At 36.6% G+C, this 22,301-nt stretch overlaps 3 protein-coding genes across 4 annotated transcripts; all 3 read left to right on the top strand.

Moving 5' to 3' along the window:
• The first annotated feature begins 6,415 nt into the window (after positions 1 to 6,415).
• On the top strand, positions 6,416 to 9,334 carry LOC109002128. 2 transcript variants are annotated; one of them, XR_001997974.2, is made up of 3 exons: positions 6,416 to 8,346; positions 8,671 to 8,936; positions 9,055 to 9,334. XR_001997974.2 is itself a non-coding variant. In XM_018979747.2 (2 exons), the coding sequence occupies exon 1, from the start codon at positions 6,479 to 6,481 to the stop codon at positions 8,339 to 8,341; it is 1,863 nt and encodes a 620-aa protein (XP_018835292.1). In that variant the 5' UTR covers positions 6,416 to 6,478; the 3' UTR covers positions 8,342 to 8,346; positions 8,671 to 9,334. The 2 variants fall into 2 exon arrangements, 1 of the variants encoding a protein (XP_018835292.1); XM_018979747.2 differs by having other exon boundaries at positions 8,671 to 9,334.
• A 1,461-nt stretch (positions 9,335 to 10,795) lies between these two features.
• Positions 10,796 to 15,405, top strand: LOC109002127 (protein IWS1 homolog 1-like). The gene is made up of 11 exons (XM_018979746.2): positions 10,796 to 11,019; positions 11,110 to 11,596; positions 12,050 to 12,169; positions 12,371 to 12,588; positions 12,694 to 12,823; positions 12,919 to 12,981; positions 13,065 to 13,142; positions 13,637 to 13,728; positions 13,821 to 13,886; positions 14,037 to 14,190; positions 14,902 to 15,405. Exons 1-11 carry the CDS (start codon positions 11,000 to 11,002, stop codon positions 14,998 to 15,000), a joined length of 1,527 nt encoding a protein of 508 aa, XP_018835291.2. The 5' UTR covers positions 10,796 to 10,999; the 3' UTR covers positions 15,001 to 15,405.
• A 1,027-nt stretch (positions 15,406 to 16,432) lies between these two features.
• Positions 16,433 to 21,247, top strand: LOC109002126 (coenzyme Q-binding protein COQ10 homolog, mitochondrial-like). The gene is made up of 5 exons (XM_018979745.2): positions 16,433 to 16,574; positions 16,679 to 17,025; positions 18,052 to 18,247; positions 18,712 to 18,843; positions 20,910 to 21,247. The coding sequence occupies exons 2-5, from the start codon at positions 16,742 to 16,744 to the stop codon at positions 21,030 to 21,032; spliced, it is 735 nt and encodes a 244-aa protein (XP_018835290.1). The 5' UTR covers positions 16,433 to 16,574; positions 16,679 to 16,741; the 3' UTR covers positions 21,033 to 21,247.
• The last annotated feature ends 1,054 nt before the right edge of the window (positions 21,248 to 22,301 follow it).

The following is a 22,301-nucleotide window of genomic DNA, read 5'->3' on the forward strand; positions in this document are numbered from 1 at the left end:
AATTAATATGAATCAATTTATTATTAAAATTGAATTTTTTTATTTTTTTTATTTGGGTCAGGTCCAATCTTTTTTTTTTATTTATCTTTTATACACTATATAAATTGAAACTTTATATATATATATAAAGTAAGGTTATATTAATAACTTAAAAATAACGATATTCATATTTAAGATTAAGATTTTATAAGATTAATTTTATATTATATCAAATGTTTTATTAATTTTATTGTATAAGATTAATTGACATGATTAATAAGATTAAAGTCTCTTGTTATATTAATTAGTAATTTAATATATAATATGTATAAATAATATAATATAAAAATTAAAAAATATATATACGATTCGCCGATTTGATTCTGTTCAAATCGATTTTCAAAATATGAAAATTGATAATGAACCAGTTTCGATTCTTAAGAACGGAAACTCGGCTGGGTTGATTACAAACTAGATCAAACCCATCAATTCAGTTTAGTTGGTTCAATAAACTTTTTAGTTTTTTTTATTTATTTATTTTGGGTTATGCCCTTAGTCATCCTCTCATTTTTACATTTTTGCTCATGATGTTGATAACTTGATATCAAGGTGGATAATGTTGATATTTTTTTATGACCCTGTTTAGATAGTGAAAGTGTTTTATTTTATATTATCTCATCTCATTTCATCTTATCATTATAATTTTTTCAAATTTTTACACAAAATATAATAAACAATTCAATTTTTTAAAATCTCAAAATAATAATAATATTAAAAAATAATATTCTAACAATACTTTATTTAACTTTTAACTTTCATCACAACTCATCTCATTTCAACTTACTATCCAAACGACACCTTAAAAGCTTGTTGAAGAACTGGGATGATCTCATATCATCTCAAAACTTCTCATAATTTTCTTATACAATATCACTAAAAAACAAACACTTTTCAATTTCAAATATTCAACTTTGTCATCTAATTATTATAATTTTCTCAAACTTCTAAACAAAATACAAAAAATAATATTACTTTTTAAAGTTTTAAAATAAAAATAATATTAAAATGTATATATTCTAATAATATTTTAACTATCTAATACTTTTATTAAATTTTTTCTCCCTTATTTTCCAAAATCTAATAAAACATAATAATTCAAATAATTTCACAGCTATTTATAGAATTCTCATTTCATCTTAGTTCACAACAACATGTTTTCTTCTTCTAAATTGACATTATCTCCACCAAATTAATACTTTCTTCATCAATGATTACTATTTAAATGATAATAGAATAGTCAATTGAAATGTACATATAAATAAGTACAATTAAAAATAACAAAACTATTCTCATCCAAACTTACTAGTTCACTCATTATTAGTTCCATGGTTTGATCACAAAACTAAGTAATAATTATCCCTCTTTCTACTTTCTGATTTATAATTAGTGCAGTCCTTTAGTAACACGTCTGACACCAACATATTTAGCAACCATGCATATATTTATTAGATTTGGGCCTTGGCCCATCCCAACTTGCCACCCTTGATGTATGGAATTTTCTACTTTCCAACTGACATGTTTGGTCGGCGCACGGGAAGAAGAGTTGAAGAAGAATATACAAGTTCGTCGGGACAGTGCAGTCTAAGTAAAGAAGGAAACGGTGTCGTCTGGAAGTAGAAGAAACTATGCATTTTATCTTTAGTTAAACTTTGCGTTTTAATTAAGTTGTGCATTTTGGTGTCTACTATGTAGCTAGTATTTCCTACAGTCATTTTATCATTTCCCGCTTTCTGTTACAAGTTGTTATTTTGTAAGTGCTGGGGGACGCATGTATAAGGGAAAAGTCAGAGAATGAGTAGAGGTATCTGTGAGCTTGTAACTCAATGAAATTTCTTTGGAGGAAGGGTACCATGAATATCCATTGTATCTCAAGCACAATATGAATTTATGAGAGTTCATTTCCATTCTATCCATCTCTTGTATTATTTAGCATCTCCTTTCTTATTAGTAACCCAAAAGGTTCTTAACAATTGGTATCATTGAACCGATGATCCCATAGTTGACGATACTCATTCCAAGCAACAACAAGAGGCATTGCAGCGGGAGGTTGGTGCCCATGAGGAAGGTATTCTAGAGATGAGGGAACACTTGAATCAGATTACAGACATAGTAAGAACTTTTATGGCAAATCAAAACAATATCCCTAATAGAGAGCTTAAGGTAATGCATGATGCTGAGGGACAAGATATTCCAGAAGAGGCTGCTTCAACCGTGGTGTAAGACTGGAGTTCCCTCATTTTGAGGGTGATAATCCTATGGGTTGGGTGTTCAAGACAACTCAATATTTTGAGTTCTATCAAATATCTCCAGCTCTTCATCTATTAATGGTGTCCTACCATATGGATGGTGAGGTCTTGGTATGGTATCAAGATGACCTTGATTCAGGACAGTTTATGTCGTGGGAAACCTTCATTAAAGCCTTGCTTGTTCAATTCGAACACAGAGCTTAAGATGATCCTATGGAGTCTCTCTCTCGTCTCAAGCAAACAATCACAATATCAGCTTACAAAGCTCAATTTGAGAGCTTATCTAATCACTTGAGAGGGCTATCCAACCACTATAAACTCAGCTGCTCCTAAGCAGTTTGAAGGATGAAATATGCTTGCCCATTTGGATGTTGAATCCGATCAATTTAAGTGCAGCCTTTAGGCTCGCCAAAATTCAGGAGGAGTAGTTGCACAGTACTAAGAGAGGGCTCAAGCAAATCTCAAATAAATTGTCCTCACCTCCACCAATAGCTCTTTCACAGTAAATACCATTTGGAGAAAACAACACTAGAGGTTAGAAAAATTACCAACCAGTAAGGAAAGTTTCTTCAAGTTACACGAATGAAAAGAGAAAAAATGGCCTATCTTACCATTGCGATGAGAAATGGAATCCCTCGCATAATTGCAAAAGCCCTAAAATCTATTTTTTACAAGGTAGTGAGGATTCGGGAGAAGGCCATATAGAGGTGAAGGAACAGACATCACTGAAGAAGAGGAGACCGTGGTGTCTACACCAGCTTTAGGGGAGCCTGAAATCTCGTTGAATGCAATTTCAGGTACTCCTAGCTCTAGCACCATGAGACTCTTAGGAAGAATTGGTGATGAGAACGTAGTCATATTAATTGATTCTGATAGTATACACAATTTTTTAGACCCTTCCATTGCTCACAAAACCAAATTACACATCAATAATAACATGCATCTTTTGGTAAAAAATGCTAATGGGGAGATTATTTACAATGAAGGTCTCTGTGATGAGGTGAATATTAAGGTGCAGGGGCATCATTTTCTGACCTCGTTCTACGTACTTTTCTTGGGGTTGTGATGTTGTATTGAGAGTTAAATAGTTAGAAAGTTTAAGTCCTATGATATGGGACTTTTCATAATTGTTAATAGAATTTTTACATGGCCAAATAAGGGTTTGGTTGCAAGGGTTGGGTTTGCAGCATATCTCATTTGAGGGTCAAAACAAGGCCATTTTAAAATCCATATACAGAGAGAAGAGGTTGTTAATACAATTATTCCACGAGGAGATGAATGAAAAAACGAGCCCATAGATGCAGAAATTAGTAAGTTGTTGAGTGAGTTCAAAGGGGTGTTTGAACAACCCCAGGGGCTGCCACCCCGACATTCTCATGACCATAAAATTGTTTTAAAGAAAGGGACACAACCCATTTCCACTAGACCTTACCGCTATCCTTACTATCAGAAAATGGAGATTGAAAAGATTGTTATTGAATTGTTACAATCAGGGGTGATTTGGCCCAATTCAAATCGCTTTTCATCCCATGTTTAATTGGTGAGAAAGGCATATGGGAGTTGGCATTTATGAGTTTATTACAGGGCCTTAAACCATGAGACTACGAAGAATAAATTTTCAATACACGTCATTGACGAGTTGCTGGATGAAGTACACGGTTCTAGGGTGTTTTCTAAATTGGAATTATGCTCCGGGTACCATCAAATAGGAGTAGTGCATGAGGATATTAAGAAGATAACATTTCGTACTCACGAGGAGTATTACGAATTTCTCATTATCATTTAGACTTATTAATGCCCATTTGACATTTCAAGGGTTGATGAACCAAGTTTTTAGACCATTCTTGAGGAAGTTTATATTGGTTTTCTTCAATGACATTTTAGTCTATAATAAAACACTGCTGGAGCATTTAACTCATTTGAGAAGGGTTCTGGAGATTTTACAACAACTCAAGTTGTTTGCCAAGTTGACTAAATGTAAGTTTGGAATGAAAGAGATTGACTACTTGGGCATATTATCGCTAGTGAGGGAGACAAGGTTGACCCAACCAAGATCTTCTTTATGTTAGATTGGGCGCTACCCGTGAATACAAAGTCGCTTAGAGGTTTCTTGGGCCTTAGAGGGTACTACGTAAAACTTATACGAAATTACGAACTATAGCTGCCCCACTAACAGATTTACAAAAGAAGAATGCTTTTAAATGGAATGATAGTTGCCTTTCATGACCTTAAATTGGCAATTACACAGCCGCATGTCCTCAGGCTACGAGATTTTACACAACCCTTCATGATTGAATATGACGCAAGTAGGAGAGGAGTGGGGGCAGTTTTGATGCAATTAGGCTAGCCTATTGCTTTCATGAGAAAGCTTCTAAAAGGAAGAGCATTATAACTATCAACATATGAGAAAGAGTTGCTAGCTTTAGTAGCGACTATTCACAAATGACGTCCTTATCTTTTAGGACAATCTTTTATTATTAAAATAGATCAATAAGCCCTAACATTTCTATTGGAGTAGCTGGTTGGCACTATTGTCCAACAGAAGTGGATAACTAAATTAATGAGGTACGATTTTATTATTCAATACAAAAAAAAAAAGGGAAGGGAAACAAGGTAGTGGATGCACTCTCAAGGAAATATGAGTTGGAGGGTAAAATAGAGGGGTTGTTAGCTATGATTTCTTTTCCAAATGCAGATTGAGTTGAGGAGCTCAAGTCTACTTGTGACCTATCAGCTGAGATGAAAGATGTTGTAACCAAACTATCTTAAGGGCAAAACAATGAACGTGGCTACCAATTGCAACAAGGGTTGCTTCTTAAGAGGGGGAGGATTGTCATAGTCTTGGATTCACCCTTCAAAGAGAAAGTTCTTCATTATATACATGCTCATCAATTAGTACAACATTTTGGATATTTGAGAATATATCAAATGGCCAAACAAGATTTTTATTGGACATAGATGAAAATGGACATAAAAAAATTGGTGAGGGAATGCAAAATCTGCTAGACTATAAAATATGAAACCATACCACCTGCAGGGCTTTGAAAACCCTTACTTATTCCCAATCAAGTGGACAGATATCTCTATGAATTTCATAGAGGGCCTCAATGTCCCAAGGCTATAGTACCATTTTTATTGTGGTGGACAAATTTATGAAATTTGGGGATTTTATGGCCTAGCTTACCCCTATATAACATCTACTGTGGCACAGGTGTTCTTAAACTCAATATTCAAACTGAATGAGCCACCAAGAAGAATAGTTTTAGATAGGGACCCTATATTCGTCAGTTCATTTTGAAAAACACTTTTCTCATTATAGAGTTTATCTCTAAACTACAACTTTGCCAACCATCCAGAGTCAGAAGGCTCTAAACAAATGTTTATGAGGTTACCTGAGGTGTTATGCAGGCAACAAACCAAGGAAATGATCTCAATGGTTAGCTTCAGCTGAATTGTGGTATAACAACAGCTACCACACCTCAACTAAGTTCATTCCGTTTGAAGCTTTGTATGAGTATCCCCCACCCAAGCTTTTGTCCTATATTTCGGGAACGTCAACAAATGAATCAGTGGACCAATTTCTCTGGAGGAAGGGTATCTCGAATACCCATTATATCTCAAGCACAATATAAATTTATGAGCTCATTTCCCTTCTATGCATTCATTTTACTATTTAGCATATCCTTTTTTATTAGCAATCCAGAACGTTCTTAACAAAGACTCTTCATTTGACCAAGATGGGAAATGAGTAGGTACCAATTTCTTGCCCCAAATTTCATTTCATAGTTATTATTTTTATTTTTATATATTGTGCTAGCTTAGCTACAATGGGTGGTTTTTCTTCGAGTTCTCTTGCAATTCTCATTTATCTTTTTAATTTTATGAAATAAGTTATTTTTTAATTTCGTTTGTTTTCGTAGATGAGATGAGATAAGATCAGTTGAGATTTAAAATTTAAAATTAAATAAAATATTATTAGAATATATTTTTTTAATATTATTTTTATTTTAAAATTTTAAAAAATTAAATTATTTATTTTATTTAAGTGAAAATTTGAAAAAGTTTTATTTTTTAAATAATATGTGAAAACGCAGTTTTATTTTATATTTTCATAACCGATCTTGCACGGCCACAAAACCCAGCAAAAGCCCAGCATTTCTCGTCTCTCCGTCTCTCTGGCCTCAGGAATCAGGATGGCAGCTGAAACAGAGCAAATGCAGGACAAAGAACAAGAAGCGCTGCGCCTCAAAGCACTAGCAGAGACCAAATACAACAACTCCAAACTCAAGTCCGCCCTCAAGTACGCCAAGCGAGCCCAGCGACTCGCCCCCAACCTCGACGGCCTCTCAGAAATGGTCACCTCCTTCAAGATCCTCCGCGTCGCTGCTGCCCGATCCCCCGACACCCTCACGCCCGACTGGTATAAGATACTCCAGGTAGAACCCTTTGCTCACATCAACACCCTCAAGAAACAGTATAAGAAACTCGCCCTAGTCCTTCACCCCGACAAAAACCCTTATGCCGGGTCTGAAGAAGCCTTTAAGCTCGTCAGCGAGGCCTTTCGGTTTTTGTCGGATAGGATTCGTAGGAAAGAGTATGACATGAAGCTCAGGATTAGGATTCAGGAGGAGAACGTTGTGGGTTTGGCGGCTGCGGACACGTTCTGGACGGCATGTTCGATGTGCCGTTTGTTGCACAAGTTTGAGAGGAGGTATTTGGGGCATAATTTGGTGTGTCCCAATTGTAAGAAGAGCTTTGAGGCTGTGGAGGTTGAGACCGATGATGGTAATAAGTCTGGTGGGGAAGACGCCGAGGTTAGGGTTAGGAGTGAGAGACTGAGGAAGAGAAATGTGGGTGTGGTTGAGAGATTTGGGGATTTGGGTTCGAAGCCGAAAATGGGTAGTGGTGTAATGGGCAGTGGAATGAGAGCTGGGGAATTGGAGAGGGAACAAGATGGTGTTGATCGTGATGGTATATGGAGTTGTGGAAGGTTGAGGAGTTGGGGCTTGAAGAGGAGGATGAGAACTGTAGGGGAGGTGTTAGAGAGGTCAATGCCGAAGAGGGCAAAAACTGGGGAGGAGACGATGACATTGGCAGAAATGCAGCAGGAAGCAAGGCGGAAGGTGCAGCAAGAGAGAATGAAGGAAAAGGAGAAGGATGAAAGAGAGAAGAGGAAGGAGAAAGAGAAGGAGAGGCGAAGGGATTTGAAGAAGAGTGGGGATTTACAGATTGAGAAACGGGGAAGTTCAAAGAAGAGTGGAGATTCAGATATTGAGAGGCGTAGGAAGAAGAGCGTGGGTTTGGAAATTGAAAGACGCAGGAGTTCTAGAGGTGGGGATTTGGAGATTATGTCGGTGGAGGATTCTGATTTTTATGATTTTGACAAGGATAGAGTGGAGAGGAGTTTTAAGAAAGGACAAGTATGGGCCATCTATGATGACGATGATGGAATGCCAAGGCATTATGGTTTGATTGATGAAATTGTTTCAGTGATTCCTTTTGAGGTGAAGATGAGTTGGTTGGATCTTCAAAGTAATGGGGATGAGGGGCTGATATGTTTGGAGAAAATGGGATTTCATATTTCCTGTGGGAAATTCAAGGTTGCTTGGAAGAATTCCATTAACTCGCTGAACGTATTTTCGCATATTGTGGATTGTGAACAAGAAGCAAGAGAGGTCTATAGAATTTATCCAAGGAAGGGTTCGGTGTGGGCTCTATATAATGAGGCAGCTGTGGATGCTGAAGGAAGAAATCTCTCTGTTAAAGATAAGCGATGCTATGACATAGTTTTGTTTATGACAAGTTATAGTGAGATGTATGGTTTAAGCATGGCATATCTTGAGAAGGTTGATGGGTTCAAGACAATATTTAAGAGAAGGGAGATTGGGTGTCATGCTATTAGATTGCTTGAAAAACATGATCTCCGGTTGTTTTCACACCAGATTCCTGCCAGGAAACTTTCTAATGATGAGGCTCCAGAGATTTTGAAAGACTGTTGGGAGCTTGATCCTGCTTCTCTTCCTCCAGATTTGCTTGGCATTGGCTGGAAGAGATAATTCTGGTTAGGAAACCTGACTGCTGTGTGTATAGCTTTACATTAATTTATGCGTTTAAATGCAGCATGTTAATGTACATCAAATAACTCTTTGTGAGCTAATTATGATTGTTAGTCACTATTTCTGATTTTTTTAGAAAATGACAGTACTCCTTAAAGACAATATAATCAGTTTCTAATTACATTATCTTGTCTCCGGTATCCCAAGTACCCAAAATCATAATATTAATGTGCATCGGATGGTTTTAATGTTCTATAAATTATCGTCTTCGTTTGTGTTAATGCTCTGTAAAAATTGTTATCATTATCTTGTGGTTTTGATGCGTGCAGCAATAGTCTTCTCAGCTCTTAAGGTCTTGACAAAGAAGTCCTGAAAGCTAAAGTTGGAAGGACGTGTATGCAGCCATACTATGATAAAGTGTTCTGGAAACAGAAACTCTTAAAGCTATTCCAGTCTTCTCAGCTTCCTTATTATTTCTCTCCACCGACATGCACCATATTGACAGATTGAGATCATTTTCCATAGAGCTTCCCTTTGTTGATTATTATCAAACTGACGTTACTAGAGCACTATAGAAGATCTATCGCCCATTAAGGTATTACCCGTTCCAATCTCAGAAGCCTAAAGACAGCTTGTGGTAGCAAATTGACCATGGTTTATCCACTGTTCTTGCACATACAGAACAATTATTTTGTTTCGGTATTATTGGTCAGGTGCTGGCCATAACACATGATGACAACACATGGTGACATGGATCATTCAAAGTGGATTTCATCTGAGTCGAAAGTGTGAGTAGAAAAGATAAACTTGTATGTAATATAGTTGTAAAAGAATCGTAGGTGTCGGTACTCGACAAAAAAAACAGTAAGGGAAGTAGACAATGAATGATTGGATTGTGGAAAATATATAATGACTTGTGTTTTAATCTCACTGCATGTTGAGAATACCGCATTTCTGAGAGTTATATGCATTCTAGTTTCTGTTCTGGCTTTAGTTTGGTGTGTTGCTTGCTGGTAAGCATTATGAGAAAGTATGAAAAATTCAAGTACCTATAGCTGGTACGATGTCGTTTCCTGTTGATCTTCCCGTTCGAGATCAATTTCTAGAGCCCATAACGGTGTGAATCTTGAATCAATCTTATCTCAAAAACAGATCTTGAAACATTGTCTCCAACACTTGAGAGAAGCAAGAATCATTGAATTGCGGCTTCTGAAAGATATCCAGTAGGCTTAAAAAAGATAATAATACCAGACATTATTATGGAAAAGAAGGAAATTCAGAAACATTAGAAAAAATGCTGCTTGTATTAAATAAATCATCCAATCATATTTGGTTTGAGTAGTGATTTGAACAAATCCAAGTATACAGGTTAGACCCTTTATAAAAATGGGCACTGCTATTTTTTTTATGAAAAAATGATATTTGAAGTTTTAAGATGTACAAGTCTTGCATATCCCATTTAAAAAAATTGGATAATTTTGAGACCAGTATATTTTTTCTCAAAATGATTATTACATGGAGATAGGCTGATATCACACTTAAAAGACTGTTAGTTTGTATCTATCACCCTTTATATGGATTTATTTTTTATTTTGTTATAAAAGTTGTATTATCCATAAGTTTTACACCCTACACACCCATTTAAAGACATGTTATTTTACCTTTTATCATATTTTACTTACAAATATTTCTGAAATCATTTTCATTATGTGGATAAAGATATAAAATGATAAATTTTTAAGTGGGTGTGCAAGAATGTGAGGTTTATGTTTAGAATTTTTCTTTTTGTAAAGAGCTGCAAAAGACTTATACATCTAAGAATTTTACCTAACATTATTATTTGAAAAATGCTAGTATGCCGCTTAGTTTTGTCTCTTCATTTTGACCGCTCATATATTTATATTTTTTTTATTTAATAGTTAAAGAAGTGCTCTTAGTGTATTGATATATATTTTTTTATTTTTTAAATGTATTTAAAGATATTTAAAAAAAATATAAAAGGAAGAAGAATAAAAAAATAAAATACCGAATTTATAGGCACGACTGTCGAAGTTGGGCTGCACACAAGTATCACTCTTACTATTTTGGTTTACGTGATATATTGTTGATGATTTTTGGTTTAAATTGTTGTCCTAAAATTTTACTTAAAATATATCATTCCATCCCTTATGATTAGATGTAATTTATTTAATACAATGTAAAGTATGGTCCCTTAAGCGTGAAAAAAAGAGAGTATTTTTCCCTAAAAAAAAAAGAGAAGGCCTTCTCCATCTTAGCTCGAGCTTAGCTTGTTTGACAAGAAGTAGTTTCAGAAAAAATAAAAACTTTTTCTGAAAAAAATTCTCACATTCCATCTTTCAATCTCAAAAAAATATTTCTCATCTAATAATCATTTTTATTGATTATGTGATTTGAATGAAAAACAAAAATTAAAAACAATTTTCATATTGATTTAAATAAATTTCGGAACATTTTTGTCAATAAGATACCCCATAAAGCCAGAAGCGAGCTCTATATCAACCTCAATTCTCGCACACCAAAGACCAAACTACTCTTTCAATTTTCTTCTTTGCTACATACTTGTAAGCGCACCCAATTTCCCCGCGATTTCGTGTGGGCGGAGTTTGAGAAGTCTCAGATCCGGTATCGTTCTTGCCGATGGGTTACGAAGACGATCCGTATGTGTCTCTCTCTCTCTCTATTTGCGAGGGATTTAGGGTTTCTGATGATTCTTTCCTATGAAATTTGGGTTTTGTTTGTTTTTTCAGGTACCGCGACGAGGATGGAGAGCCGTTGATGGACTACGATGATGTACAGTCGGATAGGGAGCTGTCTCCGGAGCCTCGACGGGACCTATTGGATGACGAAGACATCGAGGACGAATGGCAGCGCGGTGGGGGGAGGAGAGAGCGGTCGGAGACGCCGGTATACGACGCGGACCCCTCGTCATTGAACGCGAAACCCCGGAAGCGGCTGATTAAGAAGAGCGACAGCACCACGGCGAAGGAGATCGTGGTTCCTAGCCTGGTCGATGAGGACGAGGACGTTGAGGATTTTGAGAGGAATCGGAAGAGGAGGAAGGAGGGTGGTGGGAGTAGTGGGAAGAAGGAGAGGAGGCATAAGGAGGAGAAGAGAGGGTTTTCTTCGGGGAAGGGTGAGTCCAATAAGTTCTCCAAGAGAGGGTTTTCTTCCGGGAAGGATCGCGATGGTGAGGTCAAGGAGATGTGGGACACCATTGCCGGTGGCGACTCTGAGGTATAATAAATCTCTGGTGTCCAGATCTTTTCAAATTGATGGCCTTCCTTTTACATTTTTAGTTTTTCTGCAACTCTTATGTCCTTGAGCAAGAGAATCTGATTCCTGCTGAATTTAATGTGGGTAATGAGCGTGGGTAATATTTTTATATAAAAAAGGAAAGAAATTAGTGAAGTTTGGGTCGAGTTTTCTGTGTCTGATTAGTTGTGATTCACTAACCGCATGAAAAAAATATAAAGAATAGCGAGTTGATTCTATATTAGTTGATTCTATACATAAGTATCACAACTTATATTTGTGATTCTATATGACTTATTAGTTGTGATTCTTATATGACTTTTCTATATGTGGCGTGGCCTGAGATATGCTTAACTAGTTGATTCTATATGACTTATTTATGCTCTTGGTTCCTACTACATTTTTTTAATTGTTTCTATCTCTTGAATGGATTAGGATGATCAAGAAGGTTTCAGGACTGTGGATGATGATAACTTCATAGATGACACTGGTGTAGATCCTGCTGACGGGTATGGAAGTGGCAATGAGCCTCGTTCTCCTACTGATGCTCCTCAGGTCAGTGTTCTCTCTCTCTCTCTCTCTCTCTCTCTCTCTCTCTCTCTCTCTCTCTCTCTCTCTCTCCCTCTCCCTCTCTCTCTCTCTCTCTATATATATATATATATATATATCATAAAAGTAGTGATGGCGTATGGTGTTGTTTTTGTGCCTGGATATTTTTTTGATGCATTTACTGGTACATCATTTGGATGTTTCTAGGCTGAGGAGGGTGAAGATGATGAAATTAATGAGCTCTTCAAGATGGGGAAGAAAAGAAAGAAGAATGACAGAAGCCCGGCGGACATAGCGTTGCTTGTTGAGAATGTCATGGCCGAGCTTGAGGTTACAGCAGAAGAGGATGCAGACCTTAATAGACAGGGGAAGCCTGCTGTTAATAAACTAAAAAAACTACCTCTTCTGACCGAGGTCCTTTCAAAGTAAGCTCTCTGTCATTAGTTTCTTTGTGATTTCTTTCTTTTCTTAGCATTTGTAATCCTGATATTTTAGATAATTATATTCCATGTCAACTACTATTGGTGCAGGAAGCAGCTTCAACAAGAATTCTTAGATCACGGGGTGCTAAATCTATTGAAGAATTGGCTTGAACCTCTTCCCGACGGAAGCTTGCCAAACATAAATATCCGCGCTGCAATTTTGAAGATTTTGACTGATGTATGCCAGATTTTCATGCAATTTATTCTATGATTTGTATTCATGGTTGTAGTCAGAATATACGTGGCACTTGATGTGTTGTTTCTGTTATGCAGTTTCCCATCGATTTAGAGCAGTATGATAGAAGAGAACAACTGAAGAAGAGTGGTCTTGGAAAGGTTAGGAACCAGCTTGTTAGATAATTTTTGCAGCTTGGATATAGGAGGAACGGCTTTGACTGATGTACTCTATTATTGGGCAGGTCATTATGTTTCTATCAAAATCTGACGAGGAAACCACATCCAATAGAAAACTTGCAAAGGATTTGGTTGATAAATGGGTAATGTAAAATTCTAACATGACATGGTGACGTCAAAGTTTTGATAAATATATGAGATGCTCATCCTGCTTTTTATATTACTCATTTGACAGAGAGTGGTATTAAAAGTGGCAGTTCTCATCAATAAAATCCTTACTTACAGAGAAAAAAAAAGTGATGGTGGATATACTTCTCTCTGTTCAAGAATCATGCCATGGTCATACAAAACACTTCAATGATGATTGAAATTTGATTTGAAATGTTCAAACTATTTATTTTCGGTTGTGATATACTTCTCAATGATCACACAATTGGTTGTTTACAAGGGTTCCTATTTCAAAATTTGATTCCCAAGTCTTTGGTCAGTGATTGATTTTTTAGTTGTGACTTGTACAGAAATTTCCTTTTTTTGTTGCCATTTTCTTTTCTTTTATAATCCTGAAGTTCTCATACATGGGTTCCTATTTTATTTAGTGGCATTGAAATTTTATTTTCCACTCTAAATTCGAGTGCAGAGTCGACCAATATTTAATAAGAGTACAAGATTTGAGGAGATGAGAAATGTCGATGATGAGAGAGTTCCCTACCGAAGGCCACCTCTGAAGAAGTACTTATTGTGACTTGTTCTGCATGTTTCTCCAACTTGTATCTGCCATATGCACAATGTTCTTTGTGTAATTTGTTTTCCATTTTTATTAGGCCGGTTAATAAAGCTGCTGGAATTGAATCTAGAGATGGTGATCTTGACTTGGATGAATTCTCACGGTAAGATGTGATGAGATTCTTTTTTTTTTTATAGGTGAAATAACATGTGGTGACTGTCATTTTTTCATGCTGGTTCCTTTATTTTGTGTGATTCATATTTCCAACACTGTCATATTGGATGCTAAGATTTTAGTTTTTACTACAATCCAGGGAACGCAAGTCTGGCCAATCGTCTTCCAGACAGCATGCTTCAAGACCGGAAGCAACACCCTTAGATTTTGTGGTGCGTCCACAATCTAAGATTGATCCAGATGAAGTTAGAGCACGTGCAAAACAAATTGTACAAGATCAGCGTCGTCTGAAGGTTGGTTTTCTTCTGCTGAAAAGTTAAATATTTTAACTAAGAAAACATTTTTGGGCATGCCTGTATGTTTCAATGGAATGGTGAATATATATGTTTTTCTCTAATTGGTGAGATAGTCCGCTTCAATTTTGGACACAAACGAGTTGGTTTTCTTTGTTTTATTAGATCTGGAAGAGGCAATGCTTTAGCATCCGGGTGTGTTTAGTTATTACTTTTTTCTGCTGAATGACCTATTTCAAGTCTCAATGGTCTACCAATAATGATGAATTTTGGAGAGAGTGAAAATTCATTTTCGGGACAAGCCTCAGTTTTACCTGAACTCCACCTCTACTCTTGTTTTCCTTTTATTGGTTTTGGCCGTTATAGAGTAGAACCTAACTCAACATTACTGCCCAACCTGAACATTTCCTGGGTAGTGACATCTCTTCATAGGTAATCAGATTTGAAAGTCGTATTATAAAAGATCGTCTGATGGCCCAATGCATACCATAATCACGACACTTTATCCTCCAAGTGGGCATAAAATGTTACGGTGTCCTTACATAAGGGTTAAATTGTTAGAAACTTAGAAAGTTCAAGCCTTCCCTGGCATGGTTACCCCAGATGACAGTCTGCTTTATGTGTCTGTGCTGGTGGTGTTGTGTTTGTGCAGTCTATAGCGAATTGTGTTTTTACTGTAATTCTAAACCTGCAAGTACTTGTTAATGGCAGATGAATAAGAAGTTGCAGCAGTTGAAGGCTCCAAAAAAGAAGCAGCTCCAAGCCACTAAGCTTAGTGTGGAGGGTCGTGGCATGCTCAAATATCTGTAATGTTGCAAGTCACTTAATTGTTTGACAAGAAGGGTGCATTATGTGGCCAAATATCATCATGATATACTGCTGGCTCATGCTGCTGAAATATCAATGTGAAAGGAAGTTTTAGTAGCAAGAACTTCTTCAAATGCTGAAGGTCGCACTTTTTTCTTCATCCCCTTATGGCATGAGGTGCAGTCCGGCATACTGGTGCTGAGTGTAGCTTCATTAATAATGGTTTTAAGGAAGTGACATGACTTCCTTTCTGAGCCAAGCTGTAATATTTAGCTTCAACATGTATGCAAAATATTTATACACATATGACATATTCATCATCAAGAAACTGAATTGTTATCATTTTTCAAGAAGACTGGTGATTGATGCGCCATTTGGCTTCAAATGAATGGGACATTTTCTTGTGAATACTGAGAGCAGTTACAATGCAGAATCAACTTCTACCCTTCCCAGTAGACCTTTGAGAGTATTGATATTGGTTTCATCAAATTATCTCTAAAATTTGATAAAAAATACATATTTTCTATAAATTTAAAATCTCGTTAGCCATAATCTCACATTTGATTAATCATTAGATTAGTTAAAATAATAATATAATATTAATTTTTTAATAATAATATTTTTAATTTATTTTTTTTCATATTTTATAATTACATTAATTATATATTAATTAATAATTTAAGTTGATACTTAAATTATTATTTTTCAATTTAAATATATTGTGATTTGAAATTAAGAAATAATAATTTAAATAAATAAAATAATAGTTATAGAGTGTGAATATTTAGTCTTCAAATTTGGAGATAAATTTAAATGTACTATACTTTAAAATTGAAAATTTTAATATATGCTAAATTTAATATAGTGATTTTAAATATAAATTTATCAAATTTAAAAAATGACACTTATTTAATAAGTACAATACCAATGCTAAGATGAAGGAAGGAAAACTAATCATCAGGCAAATGTTGCTGTTAAATACGATGAGAGGACAGATGTATGAATATACTGCCACTTTCTTTTCCATTTGTCTTTTCCAACCTAAAAGGGGTTGAAAAGAGCGACTCGTCATCGCCAGCTGTTGGGATTGGGGAAAACGTAATCAACTTCCAGATCCCAACTTTTACCATTGCAGCTGCTCGGGCGTCAATTGTTTTTCTTTTTCTTTTTTATTTATTTATTTATTTATTTTATTTTCTTAAAAAAACCAACTTTTATATTAGGATAGGAGAATTTGCCAAGGTTAGGTGGCCTGCTCGATGGAATGGATTTGCAAGTTTTTATAACTTTTTTCTATAATTTTAAAAATTCTTTGAATGCGAAATTATTGGGGAATTAAAAAAACACGCTTTAAGAAAAAAGAAAAAAGAAAAAAGAAAATGAAAAGACCCGTGTTAAAATGACTAAGCTCTTTTTTGCGGTGAAGCTACCCGGACCCAAGCTTTGGAATCTTTTGACACCAAAAATATATCATACATGGGATTTGGATTTCCGTTTTGAATCCATCCCCGGCCTCCACCTCTCTCTCTCTCTCTCTCATCGACGAGACCCACAATTCTTGGAGAAATCCAGTCCAGGTTCGTTCGCTTCCGATCTCTGAATTTTATGGCTGAAAAGTAAACGGAGAAAGATGTTTAAAACTACCCATTAATTCTGTTTCATTTCTCCAAAAAAATTGCAGCTCCCTGGACTAACCAACGTCTTGGGCGTTCTCACATTATCATAATTAACGACGCCGCCATTCATGTCGACCTCCAAAGGCAGTCTCAGACATCTTATTAGGTCCGTTACGAACGCCAGGCACTTGAAGAATTTTGATCAGAGGCGATGCTTTCGTACCATCGCGGCTTTCGATACACCATTGCCGCTGGTCCCTAATTCCGTCAATGGACTCAGTGGTCTCAGATTTTCTCTCAGGAGTTTGTTTCATAATAGTCACACTGTCCAAACGAGGCGGTTTCTGGGTTGTGGAGACGGTGAAGAGGGCGGTTTTCTTTCGAAAGTTTACGAGGAGAAGCGCGTCTTGGGGTAATTTTGTTCAAAACCTTCCATTGGGAATCACATTTTGACGACCTCTATTGTTTGTGTGACTGTTTTCCCATTTTATTGGCATGTATAAGTTGCTGTTAAAAATTGTAGCTTCTTGGTATAGGTATATGATAGCTGCCATGGATTTTTACTATTGATCTATTCCTTTCTCTCTGTTTTTTTGCCCCAAGTAACTTTCTCGTTTGTTGGAATATATACACACAAATACAAATATACTAGGGTACATATCAACTCTTGATATCAAGCCACATTTGTGATATTTCTTGGAGATTACACATTACCTATTTCAAGTTTAGGTCAATTTCGAGTTGTCAACCTGCGGTTTTGAGAGTTCTACTTTACCCACCTGAACTCTAATTGCGTTTTCCTTTAGTTCATACGTTCAATAGATTTCCATTAGAGTGAGATTGATATTGTGCTTCTTGCTCCCCATTGCAAGGCTCGTGATTTACAATTGCGCTCTTAATGATATGGGACTGAAATGTGTTTAATATAATGATTTCAGTCTGGATGAAGTGCAATTCTTAAACCGTAGGTTAAACGACTTGAACTGTAGCACCCAAGTCTTACATTGTGAAAAGGACTAATTCACATTGCGTGGCTAAAAGTTATAAATATAGTCATAAGTATTAAGCCTGGCATTGACCACTTATTAGGGGAAACTGGGCTTTATTAGTGATTATAGGGAAACTTCAAATTGACTAAACCTTTTGCGGTTAGTGACTAGCACTTTTCCCGAACCATTTCATGAACTTAAACATTTGTTTATTTTTGCTTCTGAAGCTATTTAAGTTGCATTCAAAGTAACTCATGTGTGGCATTTGAAACTTCTCGATGAGATTAAAATTAGTCAGATACCAGCCAATGAGCTGATATTTATCCTTTCAATTCATCCTTGTGAAAGGATAAATGTATCTATTGAATATTGATGTCTCATGGTTGCATTATGAACCATTTTGATTTCTAATCACAAAGACTCGAGCTGACAGAATTTTTGTTCATTAGGTATTCTCCAGAGCAATTGTTTGATGTAGTTGCAGCCGTTGACTTTTATCATGGTTTTGTCCCCTGGTGTCAGCGATCTGAGATAATTAAACAATATCCCAATGGGTCTTTTGATGCTGAGCTAGAGATTGGTTTCAAATTTCTTGTTGAGAGTTACATTTCCCATGTAGAATTGAGCAGGCCTAAGTTCATAAAGGTGACCAAATTTATTTCAATTATTGGGTGGTTGTTTTACTTAATAGTATTTTCTCCGTTCTTATAATGTAAAATTAATCATATACAGCTAATTATTATAGCTTTTGTATGATCTGAGAGCTTCTAAGAAAGAACATTAGATATATTGACTTTTCTTCTATTGCATAATGTGCATGAACAGGATTGGGCAACCCATGTGGGGGATTAAAAATTAGTTTAAATGAATATGAACTTGACTTGTGGAGATTTGAATCAAATATGGGTGTCATGTTGGTTATCGAATTTAAAATGAAAGTCTATTTTAATGTTGCTTTGTTGTTGTCTGCCCTGTCTGTGAGGCTTTAGTGGTTTATTGGAGCGTTAACTATAATTAGTCCTCTACATTTCATTTTACATTAGTTCTCTATGCTTGATTTTCTTGTGGTTCCTTTGATGAAGTTATTATATATTCTATCTTGTGTTCAGACAACTGCAAAGGATAGCGCCTTGTTTGACCACCTGATAACCATATGGGAGTTCAATCCTGGACCAGCTCCAGGAACTTGCGACCTTCATTTTTTGGTGGATTTTAAGTTCCAGTCACCATTTTACCGGCAGGTGATGATCCTTTAGCTCATGAATAATTTCCATGTGATTGCCACCTCCATATGATTTTTTTAATAAAAGGGACGGTACCCCATGAGTTTTATTAAAATCCCTCACTTATGGCAGAGGAATACCAAGGTAACAATTAACACCTTGGGGGTTGTAAGAAACCCGAAACCAAGGAATGAAAAAGCAATTTATAGAAAGCAGACTTATTCCTATGCAAAACCTGAATATTTACAATGAAGATGAGGAATTCCAGCTCTATCAAATACTAATGCTACTCTAACTTCACATGGTAGGTCATTACGACTATCAAAGATTCAAACCATTCCTTGAGCACCTAGTTTTGCCAAACCACCGGCCGCTTGATTCACTTCCCGGTAAACATGACAGAAACTGATTGAGAAACTACCTTTCAGCTCAACTATTTGCTCCCATATATCATGCAGGTACTGGGGGCAGCTACCATGCCCAAGCAACCAATTTATTGGTACTTTGGAATCTGATTCCACCTCAATATCCAACAGGTTCCTTTGGGCTCATAGCTTCAAACCATCCCATAATTCGTTCAGTGTTGGTGCCCTCACCATAGTGAAGGGCGGACGCCATCAACAGTTGTGCCCTTTCATTCCTCACCACCCCTCCTCCTCTACTCTGTACTGGGTTCCCCAACCAGCACCCATCCAAATTTAATTAAACTCTCCCACCTCCATATGATCATTCATCAAACTTCCCAGTTGTCACTGCTCTCATTTTATGAACACCTTGTCACAGCTGACTGCTAATTAGCATCATTACCAACTCCACCACCACCTTGACACATGACCATGACTTGTGTGATCACCTTGGGTTCTGTAATATCTATCATTAGCTGAGGTGAATTCATTAATTCTTTTTGTAATGATCATTAGCCTTGGTTTTGAATTCATTAATATTCTTTTTGCCAATCTTCTGTATCTCTTGGATGGAAATTTTAACAACTGATTATTCCTTACTTTAAAGCCTTCATACTGAGGCATTTCTTTGTTCTAATTTTCTAATTCTGTTAGTCTGCATTTTGCCATTTTTCTTTTTTCTCTTTCAATAAGTTTTAATTTACTCTAATAGTTGTCAAATAGAAATGCATGTGACAACTTAATTGAGTCGTCTCATCTATTGGTGTGGCACACTGCCAATGTGTCCAACATACTTTGCATGTAGGTGTTCTTTGAAATTGTTGTCTGTTATGAACTCATTAAGTAGAACTCACCTTTGAAAACCGGTTTACAAGGAAATGGTGCCTAGGGGCTTATAAACCACCAACCAATCCCATACTTAGTTGATGTGGGATCGTAACCACCACCACGCTTTGCAGCCGACATCCACGGCGGTCCCGGCGCTCACACGGGCTGGCTGTGCACTAGGTCTTTCCTAGTCCCAGACGAACACTGCCATGCCGGCATCACCCCCCGTGCCACATGATTACAACCATGCCAACATGGACTGCATATGTGGGGTGGCTCTGATACCATTTGTTATGAACCCACTAGATAGAACTTACCCTTGAAAACCGGCTTACAAGGAAAGGATGCCCAGGAGCTTATAAGCCACCAACCAATCTCATACTTAGTCGATGTGTGATTGTAACAATGTCATTGCGAGATAGGGATAGATAGAGAGAGAGAGAGAGAGAGAGAGAGAGAGAGAGAGAGAACGGGTCTAGCAAGACTGCAACGATAGTCTGGTTGAGCTTTGAATTTGATATGTTCTGACATCTTATGGCAGTATATGATCATTATATCAATGTCCTAAGATATTGCAGCTTCGGTGATTACTATATGTCGTGATTATAGTTTTATTTTGCGCTTGTCTACGTGCCTGTCGTTTGTGGCTATTCTGGATTAATCCCTTTTTTAGGAGTCCATTAATTTAGGTTTCATAATGGTTATATGCATTTTCTGTGAACATTCCAGGCATGAGGTTTGGATATTTGAGATTGGAATTTTATATTGTGATGTAGAGTACTTATAAGAAAAAATGTTGTGATGTAGTGTAGCCATAAGCATTCTAACTGTGGCAATGACTATGATTTTCAGGTGGCATCCATGTTCTTCAAAGAGGTGGCCAGTCAACTGGTGCGATCATTCAGCCAGCGCTGCAGTTTGGTATATGGACCAGGGGTCCAAATCCTTGAAAATTCATATGGTCAAAGCACATGACAAATGAATATATAGAGGCTAGCAGCATATAATAGAGAATAGAATTACTGTTATACCAGCCACTGGGTGTTTATTTATTTATTATTTTTGTCTGCTGCCCGGTGGTTCCATTGATCTTTTAATTATTCATTCAATCAAAGCCTTGAATCCCAAGAAGGGATTGTTGTGCATGTTATAAAAAATTATGTATCATTCAACTACTTTCAGTATTTGTTTTTTTTTTTTTTTTTGATATTGTTACAAATGCTTATACGAAGGCTCACTAGTACAGTAGTATCTAACTACAAATAAATAAATAAAAAATTACGTGGTATCTTGTCACGATGTGGCAGCACCTGAATGTGTGATAAAATATCGATAGTCACGCCAGATTACTCTCAAGTCATGAAATATCAAGTGATTCGAAATCGTTACTGTTGAGTATTGATACACTTAATAATCTTTTTATTTAATTATTTTACAATTTTGAACTAAAAGGTGGGTAATTAGTAGAATTTTAAATCTAAATATTTTTTAATGTATTTAATAATCGGTAATATGTAGAAAGGTGACAGGAGGGTGGCAGACTCCTTTGCCTCACTCAATCCTTCAAATTCGAATTGGGCTGTGCTCGTTTTGTACATCCATCCCTTTCTCATGGAAAAAAGAAAATGTAATTCTACTCTTAGTCTGGTTTATTTCTCAACACCACGCATTAGTGATGTAGCAAATCCGATTTTCTAAAAACGGTATAATGACCACCCCCTCTCTCTCTCTCCCTTTCCTGTTGAATCCATCTCCCCCCCCCCCCCCTTTCTCCTCCGCGAATCCCTCTCCCCCTTCCAAAATTAGAGTTCAATCTTCCAAAATCGGAGGTAATTAATTTGTTTTTGGGCTTCTGCATATGGATTACTTTCTCCAAAAGGTGTAAACTTTGAAGGTAACTCCAAAAGATCAACTCTATCCCTAAAAGCGGAAAACAACAAACTCTAAAGCATAAAATCCCAATCCACCCCATACGATCCATCCACGCCGTGAAACAATCCGCAAAGAGAATGACGTGCCTCGAGAGAGATAGAGACTCTTAGACCCTGTGTGTAGATCCGAAGACGAGAGCGACGACGGAGCAGAGTAAAGCCCACCCCAAGGACAGGGAGGTGGGGCTAGGCGCCGGGGCTTCAACTGTTTGGGCTTGAGCGGTACCGACCAATGAGAGAATAACGGCCATGAGAGTCATCAACAACAAAGCCTTGGAGATAGCTGCCATTGGTGAGAATACCAAGTCCAATG

Source organism: Juglans regia, chromosome 2 (assembly GCF_001411555.2).
Source record: "Juglans regia cultivar Chandler chromosome 2, Walnut 2.0, whole genome shotgun sequence".
Classification (NCBI taxonomy): Eukaryota; Viridiplantae; Streptophyta; class Magnoliopsida; order Fagales; family Juglandaceae; genus Juglans; species Juglans regia.

Coding starts and splice junctions, on each gene's coding strand:
- LOC109002128 (XM_018979747.2), top strand. CDS start 6,479: ATGGCAGCTGAAACAGAGCAAATGCAGGACAAAGAACAAGAAGCGCTG.
- LOC109002127 (XM_018979746.2), top strand. CDS start 11,000: ATGGGTTACGAAGACGATCC. Junction 12,982..13,064: donor AGAAGAGTGGTCTTGGAAAG/GTTAGGAACCAG, acceptor ATTATTGGGCAG/GTCATTATGTTTCTATCAAA. Junction 13,887..14,036: donor GACTTGGATGAATTCTCACG/GTAAGATGTGAT, acceptor ACTACAATCCAG/GGAACGCAAGTCTGGCCAAT.
- LOC109002126 (XM_018979745.2), top strand. CDS start 16,742: ATGTCGACCTCCAAAGGCAGTCTCAGACATCTTATTAGGTCCGTTACG. Junction 17,026..18,051: donor GAGGAGAAGCGCGTCTTGGG/GTAATTTTGTTC, acceptor TTTGTTCATTAG/GTATTCTCCAGAGCAATTGT. Junction 18,248..18,711: donor GCAGGCCTAAGTTCATAAAG/GTGACCAAATTT, acceptor TCTTGTGTTCAG/ACAACTGCAAAGGATAGCGC.